Source organism: Numenius arquata, chromosome 4, assembly GCF_964106895.1.
Source record: "Numenius arquata chromosome 4, bNumArq3.hap1.1, whole genome shotgun sequence".
NCBI classification, from domain to species: Eukaryota; Metazoa; Chordata; class Aves; order Charadriiformes; family Scolopacidae; genus Numenius; species Numenius arquata.
Window position 1 is genome coordinate 43014597 of NC_133579.1, and position 17891 is coordinate 43032487.

Sequence of the window (17891 nt, forward strand, 5' to 3'; positions counted from 1 at the left end):
GAAGCGGGGGGGATGTAGGCTGAGCACACCTCCGCTCGTGTGTTACAGCTGTTACAGTTACAGAAGTTACAGCTGCAGCAAGGGAAGTTTGCTCAGATTCTTGAAATAACTGGAGCAGTGTGGCTTGCTAATGATGTGGACAGGGGAAGATTTGGGGATTTCTGTAGAGTTTATGCGCTCATGCAGCTTTGGCTTCTATTGAAGGATAGGGAAGAGTTCATTTTGATTTAGGAGCAAGAAAGAAAGATGAAAAATGACGGAACGGATGATGAACAGAGCTATGAAATCAAGTTCTCGTTATTTGATAGATCACCATTCATTCCTGGAGCTATGGTAACTGACAGTGTGCAGTCTCTGTACCAATCCACTTAAAAAATAAAGTATGTAAGCCAGCCTATTTATTTTCATAAGGGCGCAAATTAGGAACACGCATGTGGCTCATTACTGTGGCATGTGGCTCAGATGACCGGGGTAATTACTGAACTGCAGCAATTCAGTCAACTTCTGCCCATGGTAACAGGGAAATTAGAGATCAATGTTTTGCTTCTGCAAATTTGTGTTTTTGTTTCTCTACCTATGGCTAGGCCAGCCAGCTGCCTCCCTTGCCCTTAGGCCATGTATGTATGTCAGGGGTGGAAGAACATAAAACAGCACCCTTAACTTTCTGCTGAGGAGACTCAGGTTGTCAAAGAGAGAGAAGACAAAATTAAGGATGACTATACTACAATGAGTGTTCTGTTATACATTGGAGTAAATGCATAGAAACAGGTATTTTGATCGTAACGCAAAAGCCTCGGCACAAGACAAAGGTGGGCGTTCAGGGTAGTCTCTCATTCACATCATATAGAAAAGATCAATGTATCCTTTTCCTTTCTGTTACTTGCAAATTAATCCAATGTCTGAATGTTTCCAAGTATTTACAATTTGCCTGGGACAGGAGTTTCTTGCAGATCGCAATGCCATCACTTGCATGCAGCTTCTGACCCAGATTTGCCAAGTCTTGTTTGCTGAGGAAAACACTCTCCCTTTGGGGGCTGGAGAAGCTGATAGTATTTACTCTGGTCACTGAGCTGGGCAAGACACTCCCTGATGTGCACTCTGAATACGCGGAGATATAAGCCTGATGGGAGAGAAGGGTTTGAGGAAAGGGATGACCATTAACCAGAGCCTGTGGGACTGTCACCAAGACAGCCAGGTGAAAAGGCAAGTCAGGGGCCATCTCCCCTTCCCCTCGCAGTGCCTCACCTGAGTTTCTCCCCATCACATCCTGCTCACTCCTGTGTCCCTGTCCCTGCCTTGGCTAGTGGCCTCACCCGCCTTCAGTCTTCGCATCCTCCCACCATGACCAGGAAAGCAAGGTGAAGTGAGTGGAGAGGGTTGGAGGGGAGCACAGAAACTCCTGAGACGCTTGGGAGAGACCAAGGTGCCCAAGGCAGAGCAGGCACGTGCTGCAGCAGAACACACCGTTCTCCTCACAGGAGAGCCGAACAGTTGCTCTCCTGGGGTAAAACGGGGCAAAGGGAGTATTTCTGAAACAGCAGACTGAGATTTTAATGTGCCACCTGCATTCACCGCCGTGGCGGTGCTGGCCGGGCCCTCTGCACCGCTTGGGGTAGCAGCCTTGCCTGGGGTGCAAGGCTGGGGGTGCAGGGAGCGTCCCACTTGGCCTTCCCTGGTGCCAGCATCGCTGGGATGAAACACCTGAGGGAGAAGCACCTGCCTTGCCTTGCCTGCCCTTCAGCCCCTCTCTTGACCGAAGCCACTGAACGGCTTTTCTCCCTGTACTCGGCACTGGTGAGGCCCCACCTCAAATACTGTGTCCAGGTTTGGGCCTCTCATGACAAGAAAAACATTGAGGTGCTGGAGTGAGCCCAGAGAAGGGCAACGAAGCTGGTGAGGGGTCTGGAGAGTAAGTCTTATGAGGAGCAGCTGAGGGAACTGGGGTTGTTTAACCCGGAGAAAAGGAGGCTGAGGGGGGACCTTATTGCTCTCTACAACTACCTGAAAAGGAGGTTGTAGCGAGGTGGGGGTAGGTCTCTTCTCGCAATTAACAGGTGATAGGATTAGAGGAAACGGCCTCAAGTTGTGCCAAGGGAGGTTTAGATTGGATATTAGGAAAAATTTCTACACCAAAAGTGTTATCAAGCGTTGGAACAGGCTGCCGAGTGAAGTGGTGGAGTCACTATCCCTGCAGGTATTTAAAAGACGAGTAGACATGGTTCTGAGGGACATGGGGTTTTTTGTCAGTGTTAGGTTGATGGTTGGATTCGATGATCTGAAAGGTCCCTTCCTACCTAGACAATTCCATGATTCTACTAATATTAAGAGAGTTGTTTGGGCCGCCTTTGAGGAAAAAAAAAAAAAAACAAACCAAACCCAACTATAAGAATGAAGGTAACGAAGCAGAGCCCTATGGCACAACGCTAGGTGCTGAGCAGGGCGTGAGGCTCACAACAAGCCTTCGTTCCCCAGCCCCGGGGGAGAGCCGCCCGGCAAGCCCCGGTTTTGCCAAGCTTACGGCAGAAGCGGAATGAGGGGGACGACACGTTCCGGGCTGGGGCTGGCCGCGGGGTTTGGTCGCTTCTCCCTCCCTCTTTCGCCGGTTTCCCCCTCCCCTCCTCGCCCCCGCCGCGGCGTGGGCGGCCGGCCCGGCAGTGCCCGCGGGGGCGGCCGCCCTGTCGGCGTCTGTCCCGGGCAGTCACATGGAAACGGGCTGGCAGCGCCGCCCGCCCCCGCTGCCGGGCCGCTGAGCGGGCAGCCGAGCCCGGCCGGGCAGCCCCTTCCTCGGCGGGCTCAGGCCGAGCTGTGAGTGCCGTGCCGTGCCGTGCCGCCCCGGTAAGGCGGGCGGGCGGGGGTCTGCCGCCTCGGCGGGGTGTCCCCCATCGGGCCGTGCCGTGCCGGGGAGCGGCGGCGCCCCGGGGCAGTGCCGCCCGGCGGCGGTGCGGGGCGGGGAGCGGGGAGGTGGGGGTGAGGGAGGGGGCGAGGCCGGCTCTCACTCCTCTCCTCTCTCCCTCCCTCTCGGTTCCCCCCCCGCCGCCACCGACCTTCGCTGCGGGACCGCGTCCGGCCCGGCCCGTCCCTTAAGGAAGCGGTGAGGGAGGCCCGGCCATGGAGACGCTCGTTCGCCCCGGGGCTAGCAAGCCTCCCAGCGGGTAAGCCACCCGGCCGCTCTGCCTCCGCGGGCGGCAGCGGCTCCGGGGCAGCGGGCCCGGCTGCCGTCCCTCCCGCTCTCGGGGCGGGGAGCCGCCGGGCAGGTGCCGACGCTCGCCGTGCCGGGGGCAGCCGGCCCCGGGGGCGCTGGGCTGGCGGCGGGCGGGGGAAAGGGGTTGCGGCCGGGGGCGGCAGGGTGAGGGAAGGTCGGGAGGGGTTAAAGGTGTCGGCAGCCCCCATTTGGAGCGGGGGCGGCTGAGGGAGCCGGGGCGGTGCGGGTGTCGGGGCGGACCCGGCCGGCGGACGGGTGCGGAGCAGCCCGCGGCCGGCGGTTCTCCCCCCTGTGCCCGTCGGCGGCTGTGCCGTACGCCGCCGCCAAAAGCCTCCGAAAGGTTGGTTCGGCCGTGGGTCCCTCAGCCCTGCCGCACAGCACGGGAGGCAGAAACGCTGCCGGGCTGGAATTAAAAGTGCCCGAAATGGCCAGCGGTTGGTCGGTGGCGGCCGCTGGTCCCCGTCCCCTCCTGCCTTCGGTGACAGGCACCGCGCTGGCAGCAGCAGTGGTAAACAGCAGTCAGCCCTGGTGTAAGCTACAGGTGGATTCGGGGTTTTTCAAGGGAAGAGAGAAACGCTGAGTGTGCCAGCAGTTAATTTATCTGTCCGTTAATTAAATGACGGGAGCAGCCGCAAGATGAAGTCCGAAGTGATCTCTTTTGTCAAAGCCGAAGCCGGGGAAGTTTTTAAGAGCTGTGCTGTCAGCTTGCTGCAATTTACTGCTCTACTTCACACTGCTCGGACTGAAAGAGACTGTGGGTGCTTCAGCAGCTTTTTTATTTTTAGTCCTAATGTTTATGTCATAAATTTCTTTTCAACTAAGTAGAAACCAGCTTTAAAGTAGGTGCTAGTGGGCTGCAGTAGTTTCGTTAGGTTTAATTTCCTTAGTTTGTGTGTTTGATAGGGAGTCCTGTAGTGCCTAACTCAGAAAGTAGAACAGGGAGCGATGGGTGAAGAAAAGATGCCGTTGGTAGTGCTGTAGTAATGAAACCGCACATGTACGATGTTTTTTTGACTTGGAGAACATTACATAGCCTGCTGCTCTTTTTGCAAATAAAATGCTTAATTCCGGGTAAAAATTAGCCTGTTTGATCGTGACCTTTTAAGCTAACCTCCCATGAAAAGCAGTAGATATAAAGTGCCTCCCCTTTCTATATTTAGTTGATGTAATAGTATTGCTGCTTTCTAAAATCCTGATGAAGAGGAGATCTAGGATGCCAATTTACACCTGTGCTTTGAAGAGTAAGTAGTATTTCTCAGATGCAGCACTGATTGGAAATTTGTCTTGATTGCTAGGTATCCAAAGATTCACTAAAGAGTTTGAATTTGCAATGAGAAAGCATGTCGTTAGTGCATCTTGGAGATGAGCACTGGCATCTGAGGGCATTTCTGAACAAACCTCCTGAATCCTATGTAGCCAATTTCATCTGTGTAAACCTGTCCATGGCCAGACTCATATATCGCGTATATGAATGGAATTTGTAGTAACTACATTAACTTTGGTCGGATCGCTTCTCACGTGGCTCAAGGAGGTGAATCCAGTCGTAAGGCGAAGATGTGCTTGCGATATTGTATAGCAAAGTGTATGGGTGCTAATCCCCTCCTGCAGAAGCTGATGGCAACACTGTCGTGTGCACCGACGGGGGCTGCCTGTCTGTTTTATCTGGGCTGATTTCAGCCTTGCAATGCCGCTTGTTGCCTTCTCTTGCAAGTCAGGGGTTCCCAGGCTGGATGTGTCTGTGCTGGTAGCAGCGGGCTTCACTGAATGGTTCCTAATTCCCTGGGTTGCTAACATCTGTATTGGAAACCAGTGGACGTTTGGTCCCTAATCAGGTTTTACTTGCTCAATGAGGAAATCTGCTAGGGCCAGGGAAATGCAGCGAGAGGACAGCTTCATCTGTCCTTCTTGGCTCCCATATGAATCCAGAGGCGAGCAGCATCTGTGGAGCGTGCCCAGGGAACACTGGGTTTTAAAGCCACTATGGCAGAAATACCTTCCTTTCATAGGAGAAGAAATGCTATACACATTTCCAGCTTATTGATTGGGTTATCTTGCAGTTATGAAAGCAAGAGATTAAAATGACTGCAACTTCACAATTTTTAACAAAATTTAGGCAGAGCTGTTTTGTCTCTGTGTAAATCATTAACAGCAATGTTAAGAGTTTTCCTTGTTAAACAGTGAACAAATTTAATGTATCATTTGGTACAGGGTAGAGCAAGCTCTGCTGTGTGCTTTATACAGATAAATTGACTACATGTGTTTCATGGCACGGCTGCTTGAGAATTGCACATTTAAAAGCAGGATACTGTTGGGAGGGTGAGGGCTTGTGTTAAATGGCAAAGGAAAAATGCAGTTTGTACTGGTGTTGCAAGGGTTTTCCCATTTCTGTTTAAAAAATAATTGTAGACTTCAGTACTGAAAATTTTATCATTACTAATTGCTAGGCATGAGTTTTGTAAAGGTTTACCAAGTCCATAGTGCTTTATTTAATTAACATTTATTGTAGCTTACGAAGGTAAATTTAAGATAGCTGGTAGCAGCAAAAATTAAGATTTATTCTTCTGTGATCATGCAACAGGTGCTAGGAGAAGTACTCTTGTTTAAAACCTAGTGCCTTGGTGTCTGCATCTGCCCTTACTTCATTAGGGAGGCAGCCCGCTCTGGGTGTCTTGATTGGTGACTTCTTTGACTGTAATGTGGCATAATTCACCGACATTGGTCACAAGTGGCATAGAGGGCTCAAGCCTAAAATGGGGACTTAGAGGATCAGTCCTGTTCGGCTCCATTAGGAACCTTGAAAAGCACAGAGTATCTTCCCCTGACACTGAAAGCATCCCCATTCCATCTTCTGTGGAAACCAGCAGTTCATGGGTCCTTCTCCATGGCTTTACATCTGAGCACAGAAAAGCTTCCTCTGGAGTCTTTGCCAAATGTGGGGAAAGCCTCTATGTTAAACAAGATGTACGAATGCTTTCTTTAAGAAGGACCTTTATTTTCTGTCCTTTAGCTTCCTTCCCTATCTCACAGGGCCTTACAGTAGTAAAAAATACAGGCAGACACGAGAACAACTACTTTGGAGGGACTCATCTGCTGGGTTGAAGTCACCCTAGAAGTCAGATAAAGACACTGAAATGTCAGTAACGCTTACATGCAGAACCTGGAAAAGCAAACCCCCAGACCAAATCGCGTGCCTCAACTTTTGGAAATCTTTTCCTATTATTTTATGCGTAGTCCACATAGTTAAGTGGGTTACTTTGTGAAACTGCACATCCAGCTTAAAAAAAAAAAAAAAGAAAAAAGAAAAAGAAAAGTTGTTATTATGCTTATGTTTAGCATCTTATTTGTAAACGTTGTCTCAAAAAGCCTGGAGGGAACTGTTGTCTGTGGAACATCTGTGTGATCGTTTGCGTAACACTGCTTACACTGTACTCGCTCTCACCTTCAGATGTTACAAGATTTAGGGTATACAGAAAAAGCGATGTAAGTAATCTGTAAATAAAAATTGGAAAACTGGGCAATTTGCCTATATTTCTCCTGCTTTGTGTTCTTATGAGCTTTCTGTGTAATGTGCAGAGTACTGGATAGCAAAGGACGGTGACTGTGATTAGAAATGTGGAGTAGCAGAATAGTAGAAGAGTAGTAGCAGAGCAGTAGTAGAAATGTGGTGCCTGCTTTTGAAGGTTGCTGCCTTGGCCCGTTGCAAGGCTGACACTTGTGCTTTTGGCATTATCCTTTCCTGTTGTGGCCCGTTTTGTACGTGCACCTCTCCCACAGAATTCAAACGGAGCTTAAGTGCACACCTGAGGCAAGGAACTCCTCTGCAGTACATTTTTTTTCTGGCACCGCAAGCAACATTAGCCCTGTCCTCCTCTCACAAGTAGTTTGTGTCCAAAATATTTCTTTTTGTGTCAGTGAAGATACATTACAAGAAATAAAACTCTGGTAGAGGTGATGGGGGAACCGTGCTTGCTGTTGCATAAAATAAAACAAGGCAATTTATACTGCGTTTTGCACCTCTATATGAATGTAACTGTTGACCTAATATATTGGAAGACATTTGTGTCTTCAGTCATGTGTTTTCAGGTATAGTCATGACTAATACCTCAGGATTGCTGAAGATAAGCAAGCTAATTGTAAGAATAAGCTAAATGGCGAGATAAACGCAATCCAATCCAGTTCTGACAGCTGTTCTTTCTGAATTCCAATTTCCCATTTCTCCTATCTTACTCCCCCCCCCCCCCTTTTTTTTTTTTTTTATTTTTCCTTTCCTTCTATAGTCTTGTACCGGCGTAGAGGATGAAATAGATTGCTTCTCAAAGCCCCTTCCATTTCTGGGCTGTCTAGAATAGTCAGGGTTTGTTTCTATTCTCCCAGTCTCTCATTATTTTCTTTCCCTTGGATATCTTTTGTATTTTTTCATCTTGCTCTTTTATGCCACTCTTGCTGCTGTGAGATGAGATTGAACCTTCTCTTTCCTACTGCCGCCTGCCTCGTTTGTTCTTCATGTCTTTCCCTTGTAATTCCAGCTTCACTTTTTTCTGCAGATTTTGCTCCTTTAAGTTTACATCTTAGCCAAATTGCTTGTCTTTATGAAAGCAGTTTACTGCCCAGCAGGAGCTATTGCTACTTTAGATGGGACAGGTTTTACCTGCCACCCTATCTGGGCAAGCTGCACCAATTACAGTGAATTTCCAGGATGCTGCAGTAGATAAAGTTGGGGAAAGGGGGGATTAGCTACAATTTAGGGCACTTACATGGGTGCAGCTTTAGATGACGCTGACCATTAAGGAAAGCAACTTCTTAAATATTAATTGTGGAGTCAGTTCAGTAAATACATGGCTGCTTTATGCATAGATAATCTTGCTAGAGAAGCGGTATATTGCTTTTTGCAATTCAGATCACAGTACAACCATGATTATGTCCAGAATGAAGGGATTTTTTTTTGCCCTCAAAGAAATGAGAATTTTCTCTTATACGTGTATGTGTTCTTAAACATCTGTGGTGTTGCGTGTTGTAAATATTTAAGACTCACGTTGTCACAGATTTGGCTTCTTTTACAAGCACTTATGAAGGCTTCTTAACAATATTCTTTTGGTTTAAAGAAATACATGTAGGAGACTCCATTTTATTTATATAGGCAAAAATGTGAACACATTTACATGACCTGCTCCGAAAGCAGCCCCGAGGCCTGTGGCAGAGTCAGGGAAGTACCTCACTGCGCCTGAATCGCAATTCAGTGCCCTAACAAGTATTCCCCTGTGTCTGGCCTTTAGCTACTACTCTGTTAGCATCAGCAAACACTTGATTTTCTGGCAACAGCGGCGTTCTGTATACTGAAGCTTTTTTGTATTGCCCTGGCATTGTGATTTCCATGAAAATTGACAGCTTTCACACTTTAATACTGCTTCTAAGAGTTTGAGGGGTCTTTAGAAATTTATTTTTCTGTAGCAGCTTAAGCCAGCTCCAGCATTTGAACTTGAGAATGGGAAAAGACTTAAAATCTGTGTTTTCAACTAAAATTGTGATTTAAGGATCTTTTAAAAGTAGCTGCATTTCCAGCTAATGGAAATTACAACCCTTATTAACATATTAATCCTCTTTATGTGTAGAGTGTTTCCAGAGCTGTTCGTTGCCCAGCGAGCCAGGCTGCTTATCATTAAATAAGTGATGCTGGGAATAGTGTATTGTTGTCATAGTTTCAGCATGAGAGCGTCAGTGATGAGCCAGGGACTTAACCCATGCCAAGGAGTGAGTCACAAAGATTGCGTGGCAGGGCTGCGCTGTGATGGCACTCACACACAGCATCCCCTACCCACTTTAGTCACCTCACACCAGAAATGTCGTCTTCTAAATTTCATTAATCCCCCAGCTAACAAGCTGCCTAAGATGCTGTATATTTGTGCAGAGTAGTCACTGTAATCAGAGAAATGGGAAAGAAAATAGATTGAGAATGGTTTTTCTGTTTATATTCCTTTGTTCTTACTATAGTTTCCACATTGAGAGTATCTTTGGAACAAAAAATTTAATTTCTTACTCATGATCCTGTAAATTCAACCTGATACTTGCATGTTAGGCTGTGTTTTGTGTATTCCTTGGGGTGTGCTGTATGGAAGAAAGTTGGCAGTCTCCTCTGACAGTTTCGGTGATAAAATGTGAGTTACAAAGCTTTCGCTGGTAGTCAAAAAATGATGCAACCCTTATATATAGTTACATTATTTTTAAAGGTGGCGAGCATCATTATAGCAGGTAGGAAAGGTGCAAATGAAGTGAGAACTTGGTGTAGGCTGGTCATGAGGAACCTGCAGAGGTGGAGTAGACAGTGTTTTGGGGTTTGATTCTGCATTCTCCAGTGTCTTATTTTTATTAAAGGTGATTGGCCTGTGCATAAGTTTTAAGGTTGGTCTGTGAGTTGCTCTGCCTCTCCCTTTCCATTGTTACTGAGTGAAGTAACACTCCGTATGCAAAGTGGAACGGCTCAGTAAGGTGTGATGGAGAGTCCCTCACGTAAGTAATCAGCAGCCAGGTAATTAGGAAGCTCCCTTACAGAAAACACACATTCAGGGACCTGCTTGGCACGGGAAGGGGTGAGGACTAAACCTGCGGTAGCGTTTACTACAACGAATTGCCAGGACCACCCAGCAGCCTGGAGTCCTCCCTGTTTCTCTGAGCAAGAAGCCAGATAGTAGACGTAAGCCTCAGTATTCCTGAAGCTGTGGTGTTGCAGCCAGTGTTTCCGTAGCAAGCTCTAGCGGTGACCCAAAGGCTAGAAGAAAATATGGTCTTTCTGAGCCATGCTGCTTTTGTGGTGCTAACAGTGAGAACTTCCTTTACTCAACAAAATAAACAGATAAGATGTAAAGTCATACCACTGGCATGGAGCTTGAGCAAGAAAATCACATTTTTATATTATCAGTGTTCTAAATATAGCCGTATCTTAAGGTTCAACAGCAAGTACCAATCCAAAAGTACTTAATCAGATAAGTGTTACTTTATGTTTTCACCAAGGGTGACTAACAAGCAGTATGATTCTGTGTTTGCTGTACCTGTTTTCCTTTGCTGTCTGCTGGGTTTTATTTATATAAATGCATGCCAATCTCGATCGACTGTTACTGACTTTTTATTGTGGTGTTGACCCAAAAGGGTAGACTCTGTTGTTTTTCAGTAATCGAGGGTTAATGACTTTTTTTTTTCTTTATTTTGAAGACCACGCTAATACATAGAGATGTAAAATGGGTAACACTGGTGGCTGATAAGATGCTTTCTGAATTTTCAAACATTGTTATAATAAACATATGTGCTACCATTCGTAGTAAGACGATATAAGACCTCTTTATATTGCTGCTATTATATTACTATTAATAGGTTTTTTTGATGATTTAGACTAGAGAACAACAAAATTCAAGGGTTTGAGTACAAATGCATCATTGATGGTCAATTGTTGAAGTCTCCCAGGCCTGAGAGTAGTTGCTGTTAGTCTGCTGGTCCCTGGTCCCCTTTCCCCTGAAAAGGCAGTTTGGCCTTAGAATCACATCGTAGAATGTGTTTTTGGGGTGAGGCTGCTGGATTTCTCCTTGGTGCTTGTATTAGGTGGTGTCAGGAGATGGTGTGATGGTGATGTGAGCAGCGAGTTTCTCCTCTGAGGCTGTGCGAAGGTCCTTGTGTTGCAGTGTATGCAAGATCCACCAGATGCGGAATCAGCTCGATCAAAGCTAGTTTCTCCTGGGACACGGGAGGGAAGCTGCAAAGAGCTCTGTTTCAGATTATCTAGGTTACTCTTATTTTAAAATGTCTTCTCTTCCTTCCCACCCTGCACATCCTGCAGTGGGCATTCTCCTGTGCTCGCCTCTGAGATCCATTGGGAGCCATGGCAGTGGCTTTTTAATGTAACAGAAAATCAAGTAGTAAATTCTGTTCAAGACCCTTTAAAATACTGGTATTTCTTTTATTTCTCTTCTGTAGAGTTATTTTGGGGCGTAATAAACATTATTTTTTTACCTGCTTCAGCAGATTCCAAAAAGATAATAAAAGCTCCAAGTGATTTTATAATAAAAATATTATTTCATTTTTGTTCTTACTTCTGTGCTTAGATGGCTTTTCTTTCTGCATTTTTCTTTTTTGTTTGAAGTGAGTAACTTGCATATGCAGCAAAAATAACTGCCTAGGTAAATACATCAAGGATGGCATGTCTGATCTTACTGTGCACAGGACATGTATTTTGCTTCTGTTTTTGTCTGAGTGTGCCATGAGAGGAGTCTCCAAAATCAATAAAGAGTTTCAGCCAAATTGGAAGAAAAACCTGTTTTCTGTGCTTTTCTTCCATCTCTTCTCCTGTGGCACTGCTTTATTTCTGAATGGCACAGCAATGGTTCTGGGTGTTGATAAGGGAGTATCTTGGTGGGAGTCCAGATTCCTCCTTTTTTTTTTTTTTTTTTTTTTTTTTTTTTTTTTTTTTTTTCCCTGAGTAACTTCTTGTGGTACTTTGTACCAAGCCTACACTTTCATGGATACCAAAGAAATTACTCCCGGGTTCACTGGGGGTGCAGCTCATGTTTCGGAGTCTTCTCTGCTGTGACGGGGCTGGTGGTGTTGCCCGCCGTCGCTCTGAGGAATGCTCTGATCAGTCCCTGCTAGGACAGGCTGTCTCCTTGGGAAGGAGACCGGACTTTGGCTTCTGCCGTGATTAAAATCTTGGTACTGTGACACCTTCAGGTGCTCCTACAACTGACTCTACCTAAATTCATTAAATACAGCTACAAATAGGTCAGATCATGTTGCTAAACTGCCGGTGTTGTAATTAACACGATTATTTATTTTGCTTGCTTTTAATTACCTCTGTTTCTCTGCCTGTGCTGAACTGAAGAGTCCCTTGGTAGCCTCATAGCAACACAGAGCAGCGTGGCGTGCTAAAAAAACGTTACGACGTCAGATGTGCATTACCTTGTGCTTTTGGAGACATGCAGCCTTTTTACTGACCTGAAGGTCTGTTGTGCAGCTTCGTTCCCTGGGTACTGCCTTGTCCAGAGGGAGACATACTCTGGTTTTGTCCTCAGTGAGTCCCAAACCCTTCTTGTACCCAGGGAAGCTGCGGATCCTCCAGCTCCAGCACTGGGCTGTGTGTCGGAGTGGGTTTGCCTGAGGTCAGCCTGGAACAGAGATGCTGGGGAGAAAGCAGAGTGTGCCGGGACGTCATCCTCAAACTCCATAAGGGCTTTTATAAACCAGAAGATACTTTCACTTCTATGCTTACGTTACTAAGTCGAGGATTACTATCTTCAGGTTAAGTCTGTTACTCCTGAATATTATGTGTTGATGCAGAATTGCATTCTTCTTACCAAAGCTAGCTTTTCTGTTGTGAGGCAAACACAGATGTATCCATGTGTGATGGGTAGAGAGTCCAGATCAAACTTAAAAAGAAAGAAAACCAGAAAAATAGCTATGTGGGTAATTGCAGAACAGTGTCTTATCTTAAATTTAGAGATTTGTGAATTTTGCAAATTACTATGTATTTAGGAGGAGGATAAAAAGTTATAGGGCAGTTTTAAGTAATTAATTTAGTTGGCATATTTTGTCCCTTCCTTTCAAGTCTTACAGATTGTGCCGCCTTCGTAAAACGATCTAGAAAGAGACTATACAAGCACAGTCCTCGAGTTATGTAGTGATGATTAAACCATTTCATAGTGAAAATAAAGTTGCTTTTCTTCTTAACTTTTGAGCAAATACTGGTAATTAAATCCTCCTTCCAACTCTTGCATGGATTTGTAAGAAACGAGAATATCTTCACAAAAGAGCAGTTAGTTATACTGCAACGAGTATTTTCCCAGTTTTCAACCTCACAGATATCAGGAAAAAATAATCATCTAAGGAAAATCAATTGTACTTTTGGTGAAGAATTCTTCTTTCTGAAGAAGACAAATTGTGAATTTTGGAAATAATTGAGTATCAGTGCATGAAAACTGTTATTTATTTTGTTACTTTTAGTAGTTCTATTTTGCAGTTAATAAACAGTGTCTGGGTTTTAGCACTTGATGCCAGGACCAAAATGCAGTGTCATCCCCCGTTACCCCAGCTGTGTTGTTTCTTTCCAATTTTTTTGAGGGTTTTCCTTCAGCCTCATATAAGGCAAACCAGGGATTTTGTTTTTTCCTAAAGTGTCTTTTTTTTTTACTTTTTTTTTTTCTCCCCTCCCCACCCCCTTTTTTTTTAAGGCTGTTAGTGTAGTATTTTACAAAACAACTAGTAGGGGCCAGGCAGACTTAGAGTCTCTCTGGTCCTGTGGTTGGTTGGGCTCTGTTGGGACAGAAACGGAGAGTCTGCTTGCACTTGCCAGAAAACGAAGCGCAGCAAAAGCAGTGGTTAATTGTTTAATGCAATATTGGAGATGGGGCTTTGGTCAGCTGCTCTGAAGCAGCTTGAATTTAGCATGGAGGACAGTGGGGCATGGCTGTGCTCCCATTGCCTTAATATTCAGCTTTAGAGCTGAAGGGCCCGTGGGGTTTGGTTTTGCTCTGCTTCACTTGCCGGACTGAGGTGTGCAACTCCCAAGCAGCTGGGCTGAAATCTCGGGGTCTGCTCCCCCATGGAACAGAGGGGAGAGGGACCACAATGGGCTTCACTGGGCCAGGTCAGATTTGGGTACAAGCTGCTCTTGTCTGTTTAGCAGGGTTCTGGTTTATATTTTATGTTGAAGTAAAAAAAAGTCAGGTACCTCATTCTAAAGGCTCGGAGCAGGAGTTTTGTGTGTGTAGGTAGAGATCGGTGAGTTTGGTGCCTGTATTCCCTTATATTCTCTGCCTGTGGTTGCTTTTCTTTACATCATGGTAAACTTCAAAGGGCTGCGTTTCCACTAGTATTTTACAACTAAAGACCTCTTGGACACTAACAATATATTGTTCATACTGGTTAAGGATGAGGAGGTCACTTGTTTCTGTTCTCACTTGTTCTTTTCACAAGACCAGATAGTGCTAATATTTTTTGAAAAAGCCTGCAACTTGTCATGCCATTACACCAGCCTTATTTAAGAATACTGCTCGTCTATATCATTGTTTATTGTTTGTTATTGTGTAGTCTCAAATTAGCCATAGTTATTTTGGAATGAAATCTCTTTGCATTCAAGTGGTTAAACACCATACTTTCTCCTATTAAAAATGAGATCCAGGTCTACTGGAAAGTATTTTACAAATATAAAACTGCCTGAAGTATAAAACCTGTTTATACAGATACCGTGGGTTTCTTGCCATGAAAAGCACCGTAAATTCCCCGTGCTGGTTCATTTTCATAAGGAGTTACTTGAAAAGAAATGTTGCTTGCGGTGCATTGCCAATTATTTATATACTAATTTGCTACGGGAGAATAATTTAAGATTTTTATATTCATTTTAGTATTGAACTGATGGGGGGGGGAAATGGTCTTAAACTACTTCATATTTTACAGTTTAGCTTAAATTTACCTGGAAAGAAATTGGCAGTGTGGAATTTATTTTTTTTTTTTGGGGGGGGGGGAGGGGAGGGGATGGAGAAATTAACTTTTTTAAAAAGTAGTGTATGTGCAAACAGTTTTCAGACATTATTTTTTAATGTAAATTCCCACTTACCTCTATTGTTACAGGACAAACAATTCAATGCAGTATATAAAATATTAAGCTGTCTTCATGTAAGTAGGCTGTGTGTGCAACTGAGGTGCCAAATTTGAGTAGCAGGCCATGTACAATGACTGGGGGCAGAGCTCTCTTCTGCCATCGTTAGAGAGGACGTGCACGTCAGCCTCTGGTACAGATCAGCCCTTGAAGTAAGTGACCCAAATAGCTGAAAAGGAGCAATATATTCTCTTGCTTCTCTTTTGTAGGTTATCTTTTGTACCTCAGCCTTTTGATTAATGTCAGGGAAATAATCTAGCCTATGCTGTCTCCGTTTTTCCAGAGCAGATGGTAACGAATGTGTCACTAGCATGGAGGCTGAATTTTCCTTCCCGGCTTGGCCAGAAAGGGGTAGGCAGAGTTACTTGGGAGAACGTAATGTGTAAGCTCAGATTGCAAAGGAAACCCCTCATGCCCTGTTTAGCACCTGGCTATACCTATGCAACAGTATTCAAATATTTATAAATCTTTCATAAGCATTGTTTATTTGAAGACAAAACCCCAAATCAGCAACGGAGGTTTTCCTGCAATAAATTGCTTTCACCAATCTTTATTTAAGGTTAAAACGTTAAAACTCTAAAGAGAGACTTTTCTTAATTTTCTGTGCTGCTTTTTACTTTTACTGGGGATACCATCACCATGTATAGAAAGAAAAACAGTAAGTTCAGTGGCATTCAATTGTGCTATAGTGATACAGTCAAGAGAGTAAAAATAGCATTGATAAATTTTCTTATGAAATTCGGACAACTAAGTGAATTGGAGACTTCATGTTCCTTTTGTGCCTTGTGAGGTACCTGTGATTTGTTCCATAGTGCTTATCACAGAAAAGACCTCAGTTCTTCAGAATTAAATTATATAGGCATAGAGAGGTCCACACAGAAGCTGTTTTGGAGGCTGCTCTGCGTGACGTTGGTGAGTAAGTACATGTGCAACTGCTTGGGAGCGGTGTGAGGAAGGTTTGAGGTTTAGATGTTTCGTGCACGGCTCAGTTCCTTGCTTGCAGGTGGCCTCAGCAGCAAGGCTTTCTAGCAATGGGTAGCACAAGGGAGAATGAGCATGTGGCACTGATCTGAGAGTGTTTTACTTCTCGTAGAAAGAAAGAGATTCCTCTTTGATCCTACTGGTTTGGTAGGCTCTCTCACCATTTAAAAGCAAATGTGTGACTATTTTAGGATTCTTTGAAAATTGCAGCCTATCTCTGAATTAACGTGTTCCTATTTCACACGGAGTTGCAGATGGAAGATTAAAGGCTGTGCTTTGGGAAATACGTGTTGAGTAATATTGATAATAAATGCTACCATATAGGACCTCGCTTCTGGAGCCAGCGTGTCCGCTGTGTTGTACAGCTGTGCCGTTCCTTCCAGAATTGTTCTCCAATGTATTCGCACCGAGCAAATGTTGCAGTCATGGGTGGATTTATGAGGTTATTAATCTGACAGACCATGCAAGTTTATAGGTTTTAAAATTTTCTGTACGTGGGGAAACTAAGTGTTCCCCGATGAAACTCCCCTTATTTAGGGGGCTGATACTGTGAATTGAAACAAAATTTGGGAGGTGGCTTGTAGTCCTCAAAATGCTTGTGGAAGATGAGGACTGAGGGATGTCTGTTTACATTGCTGCACAGTAAGGTGCAGCCGTGTTGACATCTGATGAGGCTCAAAATTGCCTGAAATTTGCACTGTATTGCTTGGTGCTTTTGAGGCACAATCAGTGTGTTTCTGTGGTTTGGCAGTGGTGCCCGCAGATTTCACAAGTGGTGGAGTTCGGGTCTTCATGGTTTTATTAAAATTTTCTGAAAGTACATCCCTGGGATCTCAGAATAAATAGAGCTTGCTTGGAGAAAACACTTGGAAAAAATGAAACTGTCCCGTCACAGTGAAGTATATTCCTCCTAGCCTTTTTTTTTTTTTAATTCTCTCCAAGTTTCTAATTTTGTGGCATGACAGAAGAGGAGAATCACATACCTGAATTTGTATCTGGAGTAAAGTTATCGCTGCTCGGGGGCTGCGTTATAAAAGCATTGGAACGAGCTCCCTCTGCCATGGCTTGCTGTCTGATGGCCGTGCTCTGCTCGCTCTCCTGCTTTTTGGTCCTTCCAGGTCTCATCCGCAAACCCCTGGCTCTTGGCAGAGCTGGGACTCCCCAGGTAGGCTTCAACAGTGCTTCGATGCCTCAAATGCTGTCCTTGCTGCTGACATTGGCCCAGAAGGTCCCCAGCCCAGCAGACCCCAGGGAGTGCGTGTAAAGACACAGCTGGGCATGTAACAAAGGAAAGGTTTAGAAGTGCGCAGCTATGTAACTTGCTTTTTCAAGCTGCGTGTCTTTTTTTTTTCCCCCAACATCTTTCAGTTCTCTCTGCTGTCTTCTGTCACCAGGCGTTCCTGTGCTGCAGAAAAAAGAGGAGAAAAATGTTTTCACAAAATGACAAGTTAACCTGTATAGTCATAATCATAAAGTTTTACATTATTAGATGTAAATTTTACAACCAATTTGTTAGAAGAAGCATTTAAAAATGTTAGGTTTAGGCTTATAGGTAGGATTTAGGTAAGAACAGAATTCCTTTTTTTTCTCACTGAGTTTGATTCCAGCTCTTTTCAAGCTTAGACAATGTGAGTGTATTCTGATACACACTTTTGTAATTACATAAAATTGATAACAAGCCATATGACCTCTGGTTACAGATCTAAATATTGGCATTGATTTATTTATTATGTCTGAGTATGTCTCTGTGCTTCAGTCAGTCTGTAATTCATAATGTGCCTTCTTTACTACAGCTTCCATAAAGAAATATATTCTAATAGAATGGTATTTCAATGCACACTTAAAGGAGAGAACTGAGTAGGTGATAACGTGTGAGGTTTTTTACAGTGAAAAATGTTTTCCCTTTTAAATAGCGTTTAATACTTCATTGCATTAAATTATTTTTGTCACAAAGTGGCTCAATTTGTGTGCACATAGTCGGTACGTTATCTTTTTTCACCCCGTCTCCAAACTTACTAATAATCAAACCAAGTGAATGTTGTGTAACTTTATGATACCCTTATGTAAGTCAGGAAG

The 17891-nt window shown here is 44.5% G+C and overlaps 1 protein-coding gene across 1 annotated transcript in view; it reads left to right on the plus strand.

The window, feature by feature from the left end:
* The first annotated feature begins 2751 nt into the window (after positions 1–2751).
* The window catches only part of COBL (cordon-bleu WH2 repeat protein), a 159783-nt gene continuing 144643 nt past the window's right edge, over positions 2752–17891 (plus strand). The window contains exons 1-2 of the mRNA XM_074146968.1: positions 2752–2835; positions 3086–3152. Coding sequence (XP_074003069.1) covers positions 3109–3152 — 44 coding nt within the window. The 5' untranslated portion in view covers positions 2752–2835; positions 3086–3108. The remainder of the gene's footprint in view (positions 2836–3085; positions 3153–17891) is intronic.